The 21,318-nt window shown below is 42.5% G+C and overlaps 1 protein-coding gene across 1 annotated transcript in view; it reads right to left on the bottom strand.

Moving 5' to 3' along the window:
- The window catches only part of LOC129820354 (regulating synaptic membrane exocytosis protein 3-like), a 38,034-nt gene extending 16,731 nt beyond the window's left edge, over positions 1 to 21,303 (bottom strand). Inside the window, exon 1 of the mRNA XM_055877420.1 lies at positions 21,285 to 21,303. Within this exon, the coding sequence (XP_055733395.1) occupies positions 21,285 to 21,303 (19 nt within the window). The remainder of the gene's footprint in view (positions 1 to 21,284) is intronic.
- Positions 21,304 to 21,318: the final 15 nt, after the last annotated feature.

Genomic DNA, 21,318 nt, shown 5'->3' with positions numbered 1-21,318 from the left:
TTATATATCAGTCTCACCACTAGTCCAGTAGTACTACATTATATATCAGTCTCACCACTAGTCCAGTAGTACTATATTATATATCAGTCTCACCACTAGTCCAGTAGTACTACATTATATATCAGTCTCACCACTAGTCCAGTAGTACTATATTATATATCAGTCTCACCACTAGCCCAGTAGTACTATATTATATATCAGTCTCACCACTAGTCCAGTAGTACTATATTATATATCAGTCTCACCACTAGTCCAGTAGTACTACATTATATATCAGTCTCACCACTAGTCCAGTAGTACTACATTATATATCAGTCTCACCACTAGTCCAGTAGTACTATATTATATATCAGTCTCACCACTAGTCCAGTAGTACTATATTATATATCAGTCTCACCACTAGTCCAGTAGTACTATATTATATATCAGTCTCACCACTAGCCCAGTAGTACTACATTATATATCAGTCTCACCACTAGTCCAGTAGTACTATATTATATATCATTCTCACCACTAGTCCTGTAGTACTACATTATATATCAGTCTCACCACTAGTCCAGTAGTACTACATTATATATCAGTCTCACCACTAGTCCAGTAGTACTACATTATATATCAGTCTCACCACTAGTCCAGTAGTACTATATTATATATCAGTCTCACCACTAGTCCAGTAGTACTATATTATATATCAGTCTCACCACTAGTCCAGTAGTACTATATTATATATCAGTCTCACCACTAGTCCAGTAGTACTACATTATATATCAGTCTCACCACTAGCCCAGTAGTACTATATTATATATCAGTCTCACCACTAGTCCAGTAGTACTACATTATATATCAGTCTCACCACTAGTCCAGTAGTACTATATTATATATCAGTCTCACCACTAGTCCAGTAGTACTACATTATATATCAGTCTCACCACTAGTCCAGTAGTACTATATTATATATCAGTCTCACCACTAGCCCAGTAGTACTATATTATATATCAGTCTCACCACTAGTCCAGTAGTACTATATTATATATCAGTCTCACCACTAGTCCAGTAGTACTACATTATATATCAGTCTCACCACTAGCCCAGTAGTACTACATTATATATCAGTCTCACCACTAGCCCAGTAGTACAACATTATATATCAGTCTCACCACTAGCCCAGTGGTACTATATTATATATCAGTCTCACCACTAGTCCAGTAGTACTATATTATATATCAGTCTCACCACTAGTCCAGTAGTACTATATTATATATCAGTCTCACCACTAGTCCAGTGGTACTATATTATATATCAGTGTCACCACTAGTCCAGTAGTACTATATTATATATCAGTCTCACCACTAGTCCAGTGGTACTATATTATATATCAGTCTCACCACTAGTCCAGTAGTACTATATTATATATCAGTCTCACCACTAGTCCAGTAGTACTACATTATATATCAGTCTCACCACTAGCCCAGTAGTACTATATTATATATCAGTCTCACCACTAGTCCAGTAGTACTATATTATATATCAGTCTCACCACTAGTCCAGTAGTACTATATTATATATCAGTCTCACCACTAGTCCAGTAGTACTATATTATATATCAGTCTCACCACTAGTCCAGTAGTACTATATTATATATCAGTCTCACCACTAGTCCAGTAGTACTATATTATATATCAGTCTCACCACTAGTCCAGTAGTACTATATTATATATCAGTCTCACCACTAGCCCAGTAGTACTATATTATATATCAGTCTCACCACTAGTTCAGTAGTACTACATTATATATCAGTCTCACCACTAGTCCAGTAGTACTATATTATATATCAGTCGCACCACTAGTCCAGTAGTACTACATTATATATCAGTCTCACCACTAGCCCAGTAGTACTATATTATATATCAGTCTCACCACTAGTCCAGTAGTACTATATTATATATCAGTCTCACCACTAGTCCAGTAGTACTATATTATATATCAGTCTCACCACTAGTCCTGTAGTACTATATTATATATCAGTCTCACCACTAGCCCAGTAGTACTATATTATATATCAGTCTCACCACTAGTCCTGTAGTACTATATTATATATCAGTCTCACCACTAGTCCAGTAGTACTATATTATATATCAGTCTCACCACTAGTCCAGTAGTACTATATTATATATCAGTCTCACCACTAGCCCAGTAGTACTATATTATATATCAGTCTCACCACTAGTCCTGTAGTACTATATTATATATCAGTCTCACCACTAGTCCAGTAGTACTACATTATATATCAGTCTCACCACTAGTCCAGTAGTACTATATTATATATCAGTCTCACCACTAGTCCAGTAGTACTATATTATATATCAGTCTCACCACTAGTCCAGTAGTACTATATTATATATCAGTCTCACCACTAGTCCAGTAGTACTATATTATATATCAGTCTCACCACTAGTCCAGTAGTACTACATTATATATCAGTCTCACCACTAGCCCAGTAGTACTATATTATATATCAGTCTCACCACTAGTCCAGTAGTACTACATTATATATCAGTCTCACCACTAGTCCAGTAGTACTATATTATATATCAGTCTCACCACTAGTCCAGTAGTACTACATTATATATCAGTCTCACCACTAGCCCAGTAGTACTACATTATATATCAGTCTCACCACTAGTCCAGTAGTACTACATTATATAAACGATATCATAACCGCCATCGATAAAAGACATTACTGTGCAGCCGTCTTCATCGACCTGGCCAAGGCTTTCGACTCTGTCAATCACCATATTCTTATCGGCAGACTCAGTAGCCTCGGTTTTTCTAAAGACTGCCTTGCCTGGTTCACCAACTACTTTGCAGACAGAGTTCAGTGTGTCAAATCGGAGGGCATGTTGTCCGGTCCTCTGGCAGTCTCTATGGGGGTACCACAGGGTTCAATTCTCGGGCTGACTCTTTTCTCTGTATACATCAATGATGTTGCTCTTGCTGCGGGCGATTCCCTGCTCCACCTCTACGCAGACGACACCATTCTATATACTTCCGGCCCTTCCTTGGACACTGTGCTATCTAACCTCCAAACGAGCTTCAATGCCATACAACACTCCTTCCGTGGCCTCCAACTGCTCTTAAACGCTAGTAAAACCAAATGCATGCTTTTCAACCGTTCGCTGCCTGCACCCGCACGCCCGACTAGCATCACCACCCTGGACGGTTCCGACCTAGAATATGTGGACATCTATAAGTACCTAGGTGTCTGGCTAGACTGCAAACTCTCCTTCCAGACTCATATCAAACATCTCCAATCCAAAATCAAATCAAGAATCGGCTTTCTATTCCGCAACAAAGCCTCCTTCACTCACGCCGCCAAACTTACCCTAGTAAAACTGACTATCCTACCGATCCTCGACTTCGGCGATGTCATCTACAAAATAGCTTCCAATACTCTACTCAGCAAACTGGATGCAGTTTATCACAGTGCCATTCGTTTTGTTACTAAAGCACCTTATACGACCCACCACTGCGACCTGTATGCCCTAGTCGGCTGGCCCTCGCTACATGTTCGTCGTCAGACCCACTGGCTCCAGGTCATCTACAAGGCTATGCTAGGTAAAGTGCCGCCTTATCTCAGTTCACTGGTCACGATGGCTACACCCACCCGCAGCACGCGCTCCAGCAGGTGTATCTCACTGATCATCCCTAAAGCCAAAACCTCATTTGGACGCCTTTCCTTCCAGTTCTCTGCTGCCTGCGACTGGAACGAATTGCAAAAATCTCTGAAGTTGGAGACTTTTATCTCCCTCAACAACTTTAAAAATCTGCTATCCGAGCAGCTAACCGATCGCTGCAGCTGTACATAGTCCATCTGTAAACTACCCACCCAATTTACCTACCTCACCCCCCATACTGCTTTTATTTATTTACTTTTCTGCTCTTTTGCACACCAGTATCTCTTCTTGCACATGATCATCTGATGATTTATCACTCCAGTGTTAATCTGCTAAATTGTAATTATTCGATTTATTGCCTACCTCATGCCGTTTGCACACATTGTATATAGATTCTCTTTTTTTTCTACCATGTTATTGACTTGTTTATTGTTTACTCCATGTGTAACTCTGTGTTGTCTGTTCACACTGCTATGCTTTATCTTGGCCAGGTCGCAGTTGCAAATGAGAACTTGTTCTCAACTAGCCTACCTGGTTAAAAAAAGGTGAAATAAAAATAAAAAATAAAAAATATATCAGTCTCACCACTAGTCCAGTAGTACTATATTATATATCAGTCTCAACACTAGTCCAGTAGTACTACATTATATATCAGTCTCACCACTAGTCCAGTAGTACTATATTATATATCAGTCTCACCACTAGTCCAGTAGTACTATATTATATATCAGTCTCACCACTAGTCCAGTAGTACTACATTATATATCAGTCTCACCACTAGTCCAGTAGTACTATATTATATATCAGTCTCACCACTAGTCCAGTAGTACTATATTATATATCAGTCTCACCACTAGTCCAGTAGTACTACATTATATATCAGTCTCACCACTAGTCCAGTAGTACTATATTATATATCAGTCTCACCACTAGTCCAGTAGTACTATATTATATATCAGTCTCACCACTAGTCCAGTAGTACTATATTATATATCAGTCTCACCACTAGTCCAGTAGTACTATATTATATATCAGTCTCACCACTAGTCCAGTAGTACTATATTATATATCAGTCTCACCACTAGTCCAGTAGTACTATATTATATATCAGTCTCACCACTAGTCCAGTAGTACTATATTATATATCAGTCTCACCACTAGTCCAGTAGTACTATATTATATATCAGTCTCACCACTAGCCCAGTAGTACTATATTATATATCAGTCTCACCACTAGTCCAGTAGTACTACATTATATATCAGTCTCACCACTAGCCCAGTAGTACTATATTATATATCAGTCTCACCACTAGCCCAGTAGTACTACATTATATATCAGTCTCACCACTAGTACAGTAGTACTATATTATATATCAATCTCACCACTAGTCCAGTAGTACTATATTATATATCAGTCTCACCACTAGTCCAGTAGTACTATATTATATATCAGTCTCACCACTAGCCCAGTAGTACTATATTATATATCAGTCTCACCACTAGTCCAGTAGTACTATATTATATATCAGTCTCACCACTAGTCCTGTAGTACTATATTATATATCAGTCTCACCACTAGTCCAGTAGTACTACATTATATATCAGTCTCACCACTAGTCCAGTAGTACTATATTATATATCAGTCTCACCACTAGTCCAGTAGTACTACATTATATATCAGTCTCACCACTAGTCCAGTAGTACTATATTATATATCAGTCTCACCACTAGCCCAGTAGTACTATATTATATATCAGTCTCACCACTAGTCCAGTAGTACTATATTATATATCAGTCTCACCACTAGTCCAGTAGTACTACATTATATATCAGTCTCACCACTAGCCCAGTAGTACTACATTATATATCAGTCTCACCACTAGCCCAGTAGTACAACATTATATATCAGTCTCACCACTAGCCCAGTGGTACTATATTATATATCAGTCTCACCACTAGTCCAGTAGTACTATATTATATATCAGTCTCACCACTAGTCCAGTAGTACTATATTATATATCAGTCTCACCACTAGTCCAGTGGTACTATATTATATATCAGTGTCACCACTAGTCCAGTAGTACTATATTATATATCAGTCTCACCACTAGTCCAGTGGTACTATATTATATATCAGTCTCACCACTAGTCCAGTAGTACTATATTATATATCAGTCTCACCACTAGTCCAGTAGTACTACATTATATATCAGTCTCACCACTAGCCCAGTAGTACTATATTATATATCAGTCTCACCACTAGTCCAGTAGTACTATATTATATATCAGTCTCACCACTAGTCCAGTAGTACTATATTATATATCAGTCTCACCACTAGTCCAGTAGTACTATATTATATATCAGTCTCACCACTAGTCCAGTAGTACTATATTATATATCAGTCTCACCACTAGTCCAGTAGTACTATATTATATATCAGTCTCACCACTAGTCCAGTAGTACTATATTATATATCAGTCTCACCACTAGCCCAGTAGTACTATATTATATATCAGTCTCACCACTAGTTCAGTAGTACTACATTATATATCAGTCTCACCACTAGTCCAGTAGTACTATATTATATATCAGTCGCACCACTAGTCCAGTAGTACTACATTATATATCAGTCTCACCACTAGCCCAGTAGTACTATATTATATATCAGTCTCACCACTAGTCCAGTAGTACTATATTATATATCAGTCTCACCACTAGTCCAGTAGTACTATATTATATATCAGTCTCACCACTAGTCCTGTAGTACTATATTATATATCAGTCTCACCACTAGCCCAGTAGTACTATATTATATATCAGTCTCACCACTAGTCCTGTAGTACTATATTATATATCAGTCTCACCACTAGTCCAGTAGTACTATATTATATATCAGTCTCACCACTAGTCCAGTAGTACTATATTATATATCAGTCTCACCACTAGCCCAGTAGTACTATATTATATATCAGTCTCACCACTAGTCCTGTAGTACTATATTATATATCAGTCTCACCACTAGTCCAGTAGTACTACATTATATATCAGTCTCACCACTAGTCCAGTAGTACTATATTATATATCAGTCTCACCACTAGTCCAGTAGTACTATATTATATATCAGTCTCACCACTAGTCCAGTAGTACTATATTATATATCAGTCTCACCACTAGTCCAGTAGTACTATATTATATATCAGTCTCACCACTAGTCCAGTAGTACTACATTATATATCAGTCTCACCACTAGCCCAGTAGTACTATATTATATATCAGTCTCACCACTAGTCCAGTAGTACTACATTATATATCAGTCTCACCACTAGTCCAGTAGTACTATATTATATATCAGTCTCACCACTAGTCCAGTAGTACTACATTATATATCAGTCTCACCACTAGCCCAGTAGTACTACATTATATATCAGTCTCACCACTAGTCCAGTAGTACTACATTATATAAACGATATCATAACCGCCATCGATAAAAGACATTACTGTGCAGCCGTCTTCATCGACCTGGCCAAGGCTTTCGACTCTGTCAATCACCATATTCTTATCGGCAGACTCAGTAGCCTCGGTTTTTCTAAAGACTGCCTTGCCTGGTTCACCAACTACTTTGCAGACAGAGTTCAGTGTGTCAAATCGGAGGGCATGTTGTCCGGTCCTCTGGCAGTCTCTATGGGGGTACCACAGGGTTCAATTCTCGGGCTGACTCTTTTCTCTGTATACATCAATGATGTTGCTCTTGCTGCGGGCGATTCCCTGCTCCACCTCTACGCAGACGACACCATTCTATATACTTCCGGCCCTTCCTTGGACACTGTGCTATCTAACCTCCAAACGAGCTTCAATGCCATACAACACTCCTTCCGTGGCCTCCAACTGCTCTTAAACGCTAGTAAAACCAAATGCATGCTTTTCAACCGTTCGCTGCCTGCACCCGCACGCCCGACTAGCATCACCACCCTGGACGGTTCCGACCTAGAATATGTGGACATCTATAAGTACCTAGGTGTCTGGCTAGACTGCAAACTCTCCTTCCAGACTCATATCAAACATCTCCAATCCAAAATCAAATCAAGAATCGGCTTTCTATTCCGCAACAAAGCCTCCTTCACTCACGCCGCCAAACTTACCCTAGTAAAACTGACTATCCTACCGATCCTCGACTTCGGCGATGTCATCTACAAAATAGCTTCCAATACTCTACTCAGCAAACTGGATGCAGTTTATCACAGTGCCATTCGTTTTGTTACTAAAGCACCTTATACGACCCACCACTGCGACCTGTATGCCCTAGTCGGCTGGCCCTCGCTACATGTTCGTCGTCAGACCCACTGGCTCCAGGTCATCTACAAGGCTATGCTAGGTAAAGTGCCGCCTTATCTCAGTTCACTGGTCACGATGGCTACACCCACCCGCAGCACGCGCTCCAGCAGGTGTATCTCACTGATCATCCCTAAAGCCAAAACCTCATTTGGACGCCTTTCCTTCCAGTTCTCTGCTGCCTGCGACTGGAACGAATTGCAAAAATCTCTGAAGTTGGAGACTTTTATCTCCCTCAACAACTTTAAAAATCTGCTATCCGAGCAGCTAACCGATCGCTGCAGCTGTACATAGTCCATCTGTAAACTACCCACCCAATTTACCTACCTCACCCCCCATACTGCTTTTATTTATTTACTTTTCTGCTCTTTTGCACACCAGTATCTCTTCTTGCACATGATCATCTGATGATTTATCACTCCAGTGTTAATCTGCTAAATTGTAATTATTCGATTTATTGCCTACCTCATGCCGTTTGCACACATTGTATATAGATTCTCTTTTTTTTCTACCATGTTATTGACTTGTTTATTGTTTACTCCATGTGTAACTCTGTGTTGTCTGTTCACACTGCTATGCTTTATCTTGGCCAGGTCGCAGTTGCAAATGAGAACTTGTTCTCAACTAGCCTACCTGGTTAAAAAAAGGTGAAATAAAAATAAAAAATAAAAAATATATCAGTCTCACCACTAGTCCAGTAGTACTATATTATATATCAGTCTCAACACTAGTCCAGTAGTACTACATTATATATCAGTCTCACCACTAGTCCAGTAGTACTATATTATATATCAGTCTCACCACTAGTCCAGTAGTACTATATTATATATCAGTCTCACCACTAGTCCAGTAGTACTACATTATATATCAGTCTCACCACTAGTCCAGTAGTACTATATTATATATCAGTCTCACCACTAGTCCAGTAGTACTATATTATATATCAGTCTCACCACTAGTCCAGTAGTACTACATTATATATCAGTCTCACCACTAGTCCAGTAGTACTATATTATATATCAGTCTCACCACTAGTCCAGTAGTACTATATTATATATCAGTCTCACCACTAGTCCAGTAGTACTATATTATATATCAGTCTCACCACTAGTCCAGTAGTACTATATTATATATCAGTCTCACCACTAGTCCAGTAGTACTATATTATATATCAGTCTCACCACTAGTCCAGTAGTACTATATTATATATCAGTCTCACCACTAGTCCAGTAGTACTATATTATATATCAGTCTCACCACTAGTCCAGTAGTACTATATTATATATCAGTCTCACCACTAGCCCAGTAGTACTATATTATATATCAGTCTCACCACTAGTCCAGTAGTACTACATTATATATCAGTCTCACCACTAGCCCAGTAGTACTATATTATATATCAGTCTCACCACTAGCCCAGTAGTACTACATTATATATCAGTCTCACCACTAGTACAGTAGTACTATATTATATATCAATCTCACCACTAGTCCAGTAGTACTATATTATATATCAGTCTCACCACTAGTCCAGTAGTACTATATTATATATCAGTCTCACCACTAGCCCAGTAGTACTATATTATATATCAGTCTCACCACTAGTCCAGTAGTACTATATTATATATCAGTCTCACCACTAGTCCTGTAGTACTACATTATATATCAGTCTCACCACTAGTCCAGTAGTACTACATTATATATCAGTCTCACCACTAGTCCAGTAGTACTACATTATATATCAGTCTCACCACTAGCCCAGTAGTACTACATTATATATCAGTCTCACCACTAGTCCAGTAGTACTACATTATATATCAGTCTCACCACTAGTCCAGTAGTACTACATTATATATCAGTCTCACCACTAGTCCAGTAGTACTATATTATATATCAGTCTCACCACTAGTCCAGTAGTACTATATTATATATCAGTCTCACCACTAGTCCAGTAGTACTATATTATATATCAGTCTCACCACTAGTCCAGTAGTACTACATTATATATCAGTCTCACCACTAGTCCAGTAGTACTATATTATATATCAGTCTCACCACTAGTCCAGTAGTACTATATTATATATCAGTCTCACCACTAGTCCAGTAGTACTACATTATATATCAGTCTCACCACTAGTCCAGTAGTACTATATTATATATCAGTCTCACCACTAGCCCAGTAGTACTATATTATATATCAGTCTCACCACTAGTCCAGTAGTACTACATTATATATCAGTCTCACCACTAGTCCAGTAGTACTACATTATATATCAGTCTCACCACTAGCCCAGTAGTACTATATTATATATCAGTCTCACCACTAGCCCAGTAGTACTACATTATATATCAGTCTCACCACTAGCCCAGTAGTACTACATTATATATCAGTCTCACCACTTGCCCAGTAGTACTATATTATATATCAGTCTCACCACTAGTCCTGTAGTCCAGTAGTACTACATTATATATCAGTCTCACCACTAGCCCAGTAGTACTATATTATATATCAGTCTCACCACTAGTCCAGTGGTACTATATTATATATCAGTCTCACCACTAGTCCAGTAGTACTACATTATATATCAGTCTCACCACTAGCCCAGTAGTACTACATTATATATCAGTCTCACCACTAGTACTATATTATATATCAGTCTCACCACTAGCCCAGTAGTACTATATTATATATCAGTCTCACCACTAGTCCAGTACTCCAGTGGTACTATATTATATATCAGTCTCACCACTAGCCCAGTAGTACTACATTATATATCAGTCTCACCACTAGCCCAGTAGTACTATATTATATATCAGTCTCACCACTAGTCCAGTACTCCAGTGGTACTATATTATATATCAGTCTCACCACTAGCCCAGTAGTACTATATTATATATCAGTCTCACCACTAGTCCAGTACTCCAGTGGTACTATATTATATATCAGTCTCACCACTAGCCCAGTAGTACTATATTATATATCAGTCTCACCACTAGCCCAGTAGTACTATATTATATATCAGTCTCACCACTAGTCCAGTACTCCAGTGGTACTATATTATATATCAGTCTCACCACTAGCCCAGTAGTACTACATTATATATCAGTCTCACCACTAGTCCAGTAGTACTACATTATATATCAGTCTCACCACTAGCCCAGTAGTACTATATTATATATCAGTCTCACCACTAGCCCAGTAGTACTATATTATATATCAGTCTCACCACTAGTCCAGTGGTACTATATTATATATCAGTCTCACCACTAGCCCAGTAGTACTACATTATATATCAGTCTCACCACTAGCCCAGTAGTACTACATTATATATCAGTCTCACCACTAGTCCAGTAGTACTACATTATATATCAGTCTCACCACTAGTCCAGTAGTACTATATTATATATCAGTCTCACCACTAGTCCAGTAGTACTATATTATATATCAGTCTCACCACTAGTCCAGTAGTACTATATTATATATCAGTCTCACCACTAGTCCAGTAGTACTACATTATATATCAGTCTCACCACTAGTCCAGTAGTACTACATTATATATCAGTCTCACCACTAGTCCAGTAGTACTATATTATATATCAGTCTCACCACTAGTCCAGTAGTACTATATTATATATCAGTCTCACCACTAGTCCAGTGGTACTATATTATATATCAGTCTCACCACTAGCCCAGTAGTACTATATTATATATCAGTCTCACCACTACATTTACATTTACATTTAAGTCATTTAGCAGACGCTCTTATCCAGAGCGACTTACAAATTGGTGCATTCACCTTATGACATCCAGTGGAACGGCCACTTTACAATAGTGCATCTAAATCTTTTAAGGGGGGGGGGAGTGAGAAGGATTACTTTATCCTATCCTAGGTATTCCTTAAAGAGGTGGGGTTTCAGGTGTCTCCGGAAGGTGGTGATTGACTCCGCTGTCCTTGCGTCGTGAGGGAGTTTGTTCCACCATTGGGGGGCCAGAGCAGCGAACAGTTTTGACTGGGCTGAGCGGGAACTGTACTTCCTCAGTGGTAGGGAGGCGAGCAGGCCAGAGGTGGATGAACGCAGTGCCCTTGTTTGGGTGTAGGGCCTGATCAGAGCCTGGAGGTACTGAGGTGCCGTTCCCCTCACAGCTCCGTAGGCAAGCACCATGGTCTTGTAGCGGATGCGAGCTTCAACTGGAAGCCAGTGGAGAGAGCGGAGGAGCGGGGTGACGTGAGAGAACTTGGGAAGGTTGAACACCAGACGGGCTGCGGCGTTCTGGATGAGTTGTAGGGGTTTAATGGCACAGGCAGGGAGCCCAGCCAACAGCGAGTTGCAGTAATCCAGACGGGAGATGACAAGTGCCTGGATTAGGACCTGCGCCGCTTCCTGTGTGAGGCAGGGTCGTACTCTGCGGATGTTGTAGAGCATGAACCTACAGGAACGGGCCACCGCCTTGATGTTGGTTGAGAACGACAGGGTGTTGTCCAGGATCACGCCAAGGTTCTTAGCGCTCTGGGAGGAGGACACAATGGAGTTGTCAACCGTGATGGCGAGATCATGGAACGGGCAGTCCTTCCCCGGGAGGAAGAGCAGCTCCGTCTTGCCGAGGTTCAGCTTGAGGTGGTGATCCGTCATCCACACTGATATGTCTGCCAGACATGCAGAGATGCGATTCGCCACCTGGTCATCAGAAGGGGGAAAGGAGAAGATTAGTTGTGTGTCGTCTGCATAGCAATGATAGGAGAGACCATGTGAGGTTATGACAGAGCCAAGTGACTTGGTGTATAGCGAGAATAGGAGAGGGCCTAGAACAGAGCCCTGGGGGACACCAGTGGTGAGAGCACGTGGTGAGGAGACAGATTCTCGCCACGCCACCTGGTAGGAACGACCTGTCAGGTAGGACGCAATCCAAGCGTGGGCCGCGCCGGAGATGCCCAACTCGGAGAGGGTGGAGAGGAGGATCTGATGGTTCACAGTATCGAAGGCAGCCGATAGGTCTAGAAGGATGAGAGCAGAGGAGAGAGAGTTAGCTTTAGCAGTGCGGAGCGCCTCCGTGATACAGAGAAGAGCAGTCTCAGTTGAATGACTAGTCTTGAAACCTGACTGATTTGGATCAAGAAGGTCATTCTGAGAGAGATAGCGGGAGAGCTGGCCAAGGACGGCACGTTCAAGAGTTTTGGAGAGAAAAGAAAGAAGGGATACTGGTCTGTGGTTGTTGACATCGGAGGGATCGAGTGTAGGTTTTTTCAGAAGGGGTGCAACTCTCGCTCTCTTGAAGACGGAAGGGACGTAGTCAGCGGTCAGGGATGAGTTGATGAGCGAGGTGAGGTAAGGGAGAAGGTCTCCGGAAATGGTCTGGAGAAGAGAGGAGGGGATAGGGTCAAGCGGGCAGGTTGTTGGGCGGCCGGCCGTCACAAGACGCGAGATTTCATCTGGAGAGAGAGGGGAGAAAGAGGTCAGAGCACAGGGTGGGGCAGTGTGAGCAGAACCAGCGGTGTCGTTTGACTTAGCAAACGAGGATCGGATGTCGTCGACCTTCTTTTCAAAATGGTTGACGAAGTCATCTGCAGAGAGGGAGGAGGGGGGGGGGGAGGGGGAGGAGGATTCAGGAGGGAGGAGAAGGTGGCAAAGAGCTTCCTGGGGTTAGAGGCAGATGCTTGGAATTTAGAGTGGTAGAAAGTGGCTTTAGCAGCAGAGACAGAAGAGGAAAATGTAGAGAGGAGGGAGTGAAAGGATGCCAGGTCCGCAGGGAGGCGAGTTTTCCTCCATTTCCGCTCGGCTGCCCGGAGCCCTGTTCTGTGAGCTCGCAATGAGTCGTCGAGCCACGGAGCGGGAGGGGAGGACCGAGCCGGCCTGGAGGATAGGGGACATAGAGAGTCAAAGGATGCAGAAAGGGAGGAGAGGAGGGTTGAGGAGGCAGAATCAGGAGATAGGTTGGAGAAGGTTTGAGCAGAGGGAAGAGATGATAGGATGGAAGAGGAGAGGGTAGCGGGGGAGAGAGAGCGAAGGTTGGGACGGCGCGATACCATCCGAGTAGGGGCAGTGTGGGAAGTGTTGGATGAGAGCGAGAGGGAAAAGGATACAAGGTAGTGGTCGGAGACTTGGAGGGGAGTTGCAATGAGGTTAGTGGAAGAACAGCATCTAGTAAAGATGAGGTCGAGCGTATTGCCTGCCTTGTGAGTAGGGGGGGAAGGTGAGAGGGTGAGGTCAAAAGAGGAGAGGAGTGGAAAGAAGGAGGCAGAGAGGAATGAGTCAAAGGTAGACGTGGGGAGGTTAAAGTCGCCCAGAACTGTGAGAGGTGAGCCGTCCTCAGGAAAGGAGCTAATCAAGGCATCGAGCTCATTGATGAACTCTCCGAGGGAACCTGGAGGGCGATAAATGATAAGGATGTTAAGCTTGAAAGGGCTGGTAACTGTGACAGCATGGAATTCAAAGGAGGCGATAGACAGATGGGTAAGGGGAGAAAGAGAGAATGACCACTTGGGAGAGATGAGGATCCCGGTGCCACCACCCCGCTGACCAGAAGCTCTCGGGGTGTGCGAGAACACGTGGGCGGACGAAGAGAGAGCAGTAGGAGTAGCAGTGTTATCTGTGGTGATCCATGTTTCCGTCAGTGCCAGGAAGTCGAGGGACTGGAGGGAGGCATAGGCTGAGATGAACTCTGCCTTGTTGGCCGCAGATCGGCAGTTCCAGAGGCTACCGGAGACCTGGAACTCCACGTGGGTCGTGCGCGCTGGGACCACCAGATTAGGGTGGCCGATGCCACGCGGTGTGGAGCGTTTGTATGGTCTGTGCAGAGAGGAGAGAACAGGGATAGACAGACACATAGTTGACAGGCTACAGAAGAGACTACGCTAATGCAAAGGAGATTGGAGTGGCAAGTGGACTACGCGTCTCGAATGTTCAGAAAGTTAAGCTTACGTAGCAAGAATCTTATTGACTAAAATGATTAAGATGATACAGTACTGCTGAAGTAGGCTAGCTGGCAGTGGCTGCGTTGTTGACTTTGTAGGCTAGCTGGCAGTTGTTGACTTTGTAGGCTAGCTGGCAGTGGCTGCGTTGTTGACACTACACTAATCAAGTCGTTCCGTTGAGTGTAATAGTATCTACAGTGCTGCTATTCGGGGGCTAGCTGGCTAGCTAGCAGTGTTGATTACGTTACGTTGCGTTAAAAGAACGACAATAGCTGGCTAGCTAACCTAGAAAATCGCTCTAGACTACACAATTATCTTTGATACAAAGACGGCTATGTAGCTAGCTATGTAGCTAGCTACGATCAAACAAATCAAACCGTTGTACTGTAATGAAATGAAATGAAAATGTGATACTACCTGTGGAGCGAAGCGGAATGCGACCGGGTTGTTGAGTGCAGAAGTTCTATTCGGTAGACGTTGGCTAGCTGTTGGCTAGCTAGCAGTGTCTCCTACGTTAAGGACGACAGATAGCTGGCTAGCTAGCCTCGGTAAATTAAGATAATCACTCTAAAACTACACACTCTAAACTACACAATTATCTTGGATACGAAGACAGCAAAGACAACTATGTAGCTAGCTAACACTACACTAATCAAGTCGTTCAGTTGGGTGTAATAGTTGCTACAGTGCTGCTATTCGGTAGACGGTGGACGTTTGCTAGCTGGCTAGCTGCTGGGCAGATGGCAGATAGCAGTGTAGACTGCGTTAGGACGACGAAATACGATAATTACGCAATTATCTTTGATACAAAGACGGCTATGTAGCTAGCTAAGAAGAAATTGCTAAGATTAGACAAATTAAACCGTTGTACTATAATGAAATGTAATGAAATGTAATGAAAAGTTATACTACCTGCGGACCAAAGTGCTGCTATTCGGTAGACGGTGGACGTTTGCTAGCTGGCTAGCTGCTGGGCAGATGGCAGATAGCAGTGTAGACTGCGTTAGGACGACGAAATACGATAATTACGCAATTATCTTTGATACAAAGACGGCTATGTAGCTAGCTAAGAAGAAATTGCTAAGATTAGACAAATTAAACCGTTGTACTATAATGAAATGTAATGAAATGTAATGAAAAGTTATACTACCTGCGGACCAAAGTGCGAAGTGCGACCGCTCGCTCCAACCCGGAAGTTATTCAGTTAGTTATAGTTATATTATTATTATTATTATAGTTATATATAGTTATATTCAGTTAGTTATAGTTATTCACTAGTCCAGTAGTACTATATTATATATCAGTCTCACCACTAGCCCAGTAGTACTACATTATAGGTGACCGGAAGGTGACCGGAAGCATGACCGAATACAAACAGTGTAGCTATTCTCTCCGCAAGGCAATCAAACAGGCTAAGTCTCAGTACAGAGACAAAATCGAGTCGAAATTCAACAGCTCAGACACAAGAGGTATGTGGCAGGGTCTACAGTCAATCACGGATTACAAAAAGAAAACCAGCCCCGTCGAGGACCAGGATGTCTTGCTCCCAGACAGGCTAAACAACTTTTTTGCCCGCTTTGAGGACAATACAGTGCCACTGACACGGCCCCCTACCAAAACCTGCGGGCTCTCCTTCACTGCAGCCGAGGTGAGTAAAACATTTAAACGTGTTAACCCTCGCAAGGCTGCAGGCCCAGACGGCATTCCCAGCCGCGTCCTCAGAGCATGCGCAGACCAGCTGGCTGGTGTGTTTACGGACATATTCAATCAATCCTTATCCCAGTCTGCTGTTCCCACATGCTTCAAGAGGGCCACCATTGTTCCTGTTCCCAAGAAAGCTAAGGTAACTGAGCTAAACGACTACCGCCCCGTAGCACTCACTTCCGTCATCATGAAGTGCTTTGAGAGACTAGTCAAGGACCATATCACCTCCACCCTACCGGACACCCTAGACCCACTCCAATTTGCTTACCGACCCAATAGGTCCACAGACGACGCAATCGCAACCACACTGCACACTGCCCTAACCCATCTGGACAAGAGGAATACCCATGTGAGAATGCTGTTCATCGATTACAGCTCAGCATTTAACACCATAGTACCCTCCAAACTCGTCATCAAGCTCGAGACCCTGGGTCTCAACCCCGCCCTGTGCAACTGGGTCCTGGACTTCCTGACGGGCCGCCCCCAGGTGGTGAGGGTAGGTAACAACATCTCCACCCCGCTGATCCTCAACACTGGGGCCCCACAAGGGTGCGTTCTGAGCCCTCTCCTGTACTCCCTGTTCACCCACGACTGCGTGGCCATGCACGCCTCCAACTCAATCATCAAGTTTGCGGATGACACTACAGTGGTAGGCTTGATCACCAACAACGACGAGACGGCCTACAGGGAGGAGGTGAGGGCCCTCGGAGTGTGGTGTCAGGAAAATAACCTCATACTCAACGTCAACAAAACAAAGGAGATGATTGTGGACTTCAGGAAACAGCAGAGGGAGCACCCCCCTATCCACATCGACGGGTCAGTAGTGGAGAAGGTGGAAAGTTTTAAGTTCCTCGGTGTACACATCACGGACAAACTGAACTGGTCCACCCACACAGACAGCGTTGTGAAGAAGGCGCAGCAGCGCCTCTTCAACCTCAGGAGGCTGAAGAAATTCGGCTTGTCACCAAAAGCACTCACAAACTTCTACAGATGCACAATCGAGAGCATCCTGTCGGGCTGTATCACCGCCTGGTACGGCAACTGCTCCGCCCACAACCGTAAGGCTCTCCAGAGGGTAGTGAGGTCTGCAGAACGCATCACCAGGGGCAAACTACCTGCCCTCCAGGACACCTACACCACCCGATGTCACAGGAAGGCCATAAAGATCATCAAGGACAACAACCACCCAAGCCACTGCCTGTTCACCCCGCTATCATCCAGAAGGCGAGGTCAGTACAGGTGCATCAAAGCAGGGACCGAGAGACTGAAAAACAGCTTCTATCTCAAGGCCATCAGACTGTTAAACAGCCACCACTAACATTTAGCGGCCGCTGCCAACATACTGACTCAACTCCAGCCACTTTAAAAATGGGAATTGATGGAAATTATGTAAAAATGTACCACTAGCCACTTTAAGCAATGCCACTTAATACAATGTTTACATACCCTACATTACCCATCTCATATGTATATATACTGTACTCTATATCATCTACTGCATCTTGCCATCTTTATGCAATACATGTACCACTAGCCACTTTAAACTATGCCACTTTATGTTTACATACCCTACAGTACTCATCTCATATGTATATACCGTACTCTATACCATCTACTGCATCTGCCATGCCGTTCTGTACCACCACTCATTCATATATCTTTATGTACATATTCTTTATCCCTTTACACTTGTGTGTGTGTGTAAGGTAGTAGGGTGGAATTGTTAGGTTAGATTACTGTTGGTTATTACTGCATTGTCGGAACTAGAAGCACAAGCATTTCGCTACACTCGCATTAACATCTGCTAACCATGTGTATGTGACTAATAAAATTTGATTTGATTATATATCAGTCTCACCACTAGTCCAGTAGTACTATATTATATATCAGTCTCACCACTAGTCCAGTAGTACTATATTATATATCAGTCTCACCACTAGCCCAGTAGTACTATATTATATATCAGTCTCACCACTAGTCCAGTAGTACTATATTATATATCAGTCTCACCACTAGCCCAGTAGTACTATATTATATATCAGTCTCACCACTAGTCCAGTAGTACTACATTATATATCAGTCTCACCACTAGTCCAGTAGTACTATATTATATATCAGTCTCACCACTAGTCCAGTAGTACTATATTATATATCAGTCTCACCACTAGTCCAGTAGTACTACATTATATATCAGTCTCACCACTAGCCCAGTAGTACTATATTATATATCAGTCTCACCACTAGTCCAGTAGTACTACATTATATATCAGTCTCACCACTAGTCCAGTAGTACTATATTATATATCAGTCTCACCACTAGTCCAGTGGGACTACATTATATATCAGTCTCACCACTAGCCCAGTAGTACTACATTATATATCAGTCTCACCACTAGCCCAGTAGTACTACATTATATATCAGTCTCACCACTAGTCCTGTAGTACTATATTATATATCAGTCTCACCACTTTTGATTTCTCTCAGAAAAGGGGAGATGTAGTGATGTCTAATAGATATCTCCGTTAATTGATTGGTTATGCCTGTCATGGTTATAATCGGATATGACTAACCTAGCAATGAGGACTAGCACGTAGTAGCTTGGTGGACTGCATGTTAATTGTCTGATTTAAGAGTTATTAAATGTAACTAAATCGGATAATTCAGTCGCCTGGTCTCCACCATGACAACCTGTATTGGCCATTGTTCTTGTTTGTCATCATCCGCCCAGATTTTGTTTTGACAATAGAACAGTTTTAATCAGCCTTCTTTCCTTCTCCCTCCGACCCCGTCATAAGTTTTTGTGTCAGTCCATCCCAGCCACACGTGCATCTATTTACAAAACAAATGGGAAGGATCTGTCTGGAATTTAAAGGCATACGTGACTCTGTGTTTTGATTCAGATTGTACATTTGTAAACAACATTAATATAATCTTACTACTTTGGGAAACAAAATGACAAAAAACTAGAGCCTTTTATGCTGTTAAAAACTAAGTTAAAGTTGTTGAACTGATCTGATAAAAGATACTCAAAGACAAGGGTATATATGATGGTGCTTTGGCGCCACCAGGTGGAGAGATCCCTCAATAACAAGATTATACCGTTTTCCCCCAATTGTTTACACACTAAAATTAGAACTTGAAACGCAATCACCGAAACCTGAAACTCATGAACCAAATCCCTAAAACAAGTCTGCAAAATTGCAAGCACAATTCCTGCTTTGTCATGCTGGAGGGTCATGTCAGGATGAGCCTGCAGGAAGGGTACCACATGAGGGAGGAGGATGTCTTCCCTGTAACGCACAGGGTTGAGATTGCCTGCAATGACAACAAGCTCAGTCCGATGATGCTGTGACACACCGCCCCAGACCATGATGGACCCTCCACCTCCAAATCGATCCCGCTCCAGAGTACAGGCCTCGGTGTAACGCTCATTCCTTCGACGATAAACGCGAATCCGACCATCAACCCTGATGAGACAAAACCGCAACTCGTCAGTGAAGAGCACTTTTTGCCAGTACTGTCTGGTCCAGCGACGGTGGGTTTGTGACCATAGGCAACTTTGTTGCCGGTGATGTCTGGTGAGGACCTGCCTTACAACAGGCCTACAAGCCCTCAGTCCAGCCTCTCTCAGCCTATTGCGGACAGTCTGAGCACTGATGGAGGGATTGTGTGTTCCTCTGTGTAACTCGGGCAGTTGTTGTTGCCATCCTGTACCTGTCCCGCAGGTGTGATGTTCGGCTGTACCGATCCTGTGCAGGTGTTGTTACACGTGGTCTGCCACTGTGAGGATGATCAGCTGTCCGTCCTGTCTCCCTGTAGCTCTGTCTTAGGCGTCTCACAGTACGGACATTGCAATTTATTGCCCTGGCCACATCTGCAGTCTTCATGCCTCCTTGCAGCATGCCTAAGGCACGTTCACGCAGATGAGCAGGGACCCTGGGCATCTTTCTTTTGGTGAAAGGCCTCTTTAGTGTCCTAAGTTTTCATAACTGTGACCTTAATTGCTTACCGTCTGTAAGCTGTTAGTGTGTTAACGACCGTTCCACAGGTGCATGTTCATTAATTGTTTATGGTTAATGGAACAAGCATGGGAAACAGTGTTTAAACCCTTTACAATGAAGATCTGTGAAGTTATTTGGATTTTTACAAATTACCTTTGAAAGACGGGGTCCTGAAAAAGGGATGTTTCTTTTTTTGCTGAGTTTAGATCACACTTTTTGCAAAACATTACACACAGTTCTCTACATCATGCACAACATTCAAAATTAAAATATCTTTATTCTGTCACACCCTGGCCTTAGTTATCTTTGTTTTCATTATTATTTTAGTTAGGTCAGGGTGTGACATGGGGAATGTATGTGTTTTGGTTTGTCTAGGGGTTTGTACGTTTAATGGGTCAGTGTCTTGTCTAGGTGTTTGTATGTCTATGGCTGCCTAGATTGGTTCTCAATTAGAGGCAGCTGTGGTTTATTGTCTCTGATTGAGAGCCATATTTAAGGCAGCCATAGGCATTTGGGTTTTGTGGGTAATTGTCTATGTTCTATGTTGCATGTGTGCACTTAGTCTTTGATAGCTTCACGTTTGTTGTTTTGTTTCGTTGGTTCTTCTTCTAAATAAAGAGAAGATGTATTTTTCACACGCTGCACCTTGGTCCTCTCTCTCACCGCAAGACGATCGTGACATATTCCCACTGGAAAG

This window comes from Salvelinus fontinalis, chromosome 22 (genome assembly GCF_029448725.1).
Source record: "Salvelinus fontinalis isolate EN_2023a chromosome 22, ASM2944872v1, whole genome shotgun sequence".
NCBI classification, from domain to species: domain Eukaryota; kingdom Metazoa; phylum Chordata; class Actinopteri; order Salmoniformes; family Salmonidae; genus Salvelinus; species Salvelinus fontinalis.
The sequence above is the reverse complement of the archived record's forward strand: the minus strand, read 5'-3'. Positions and strand labels throughout refer to the sequence as shown.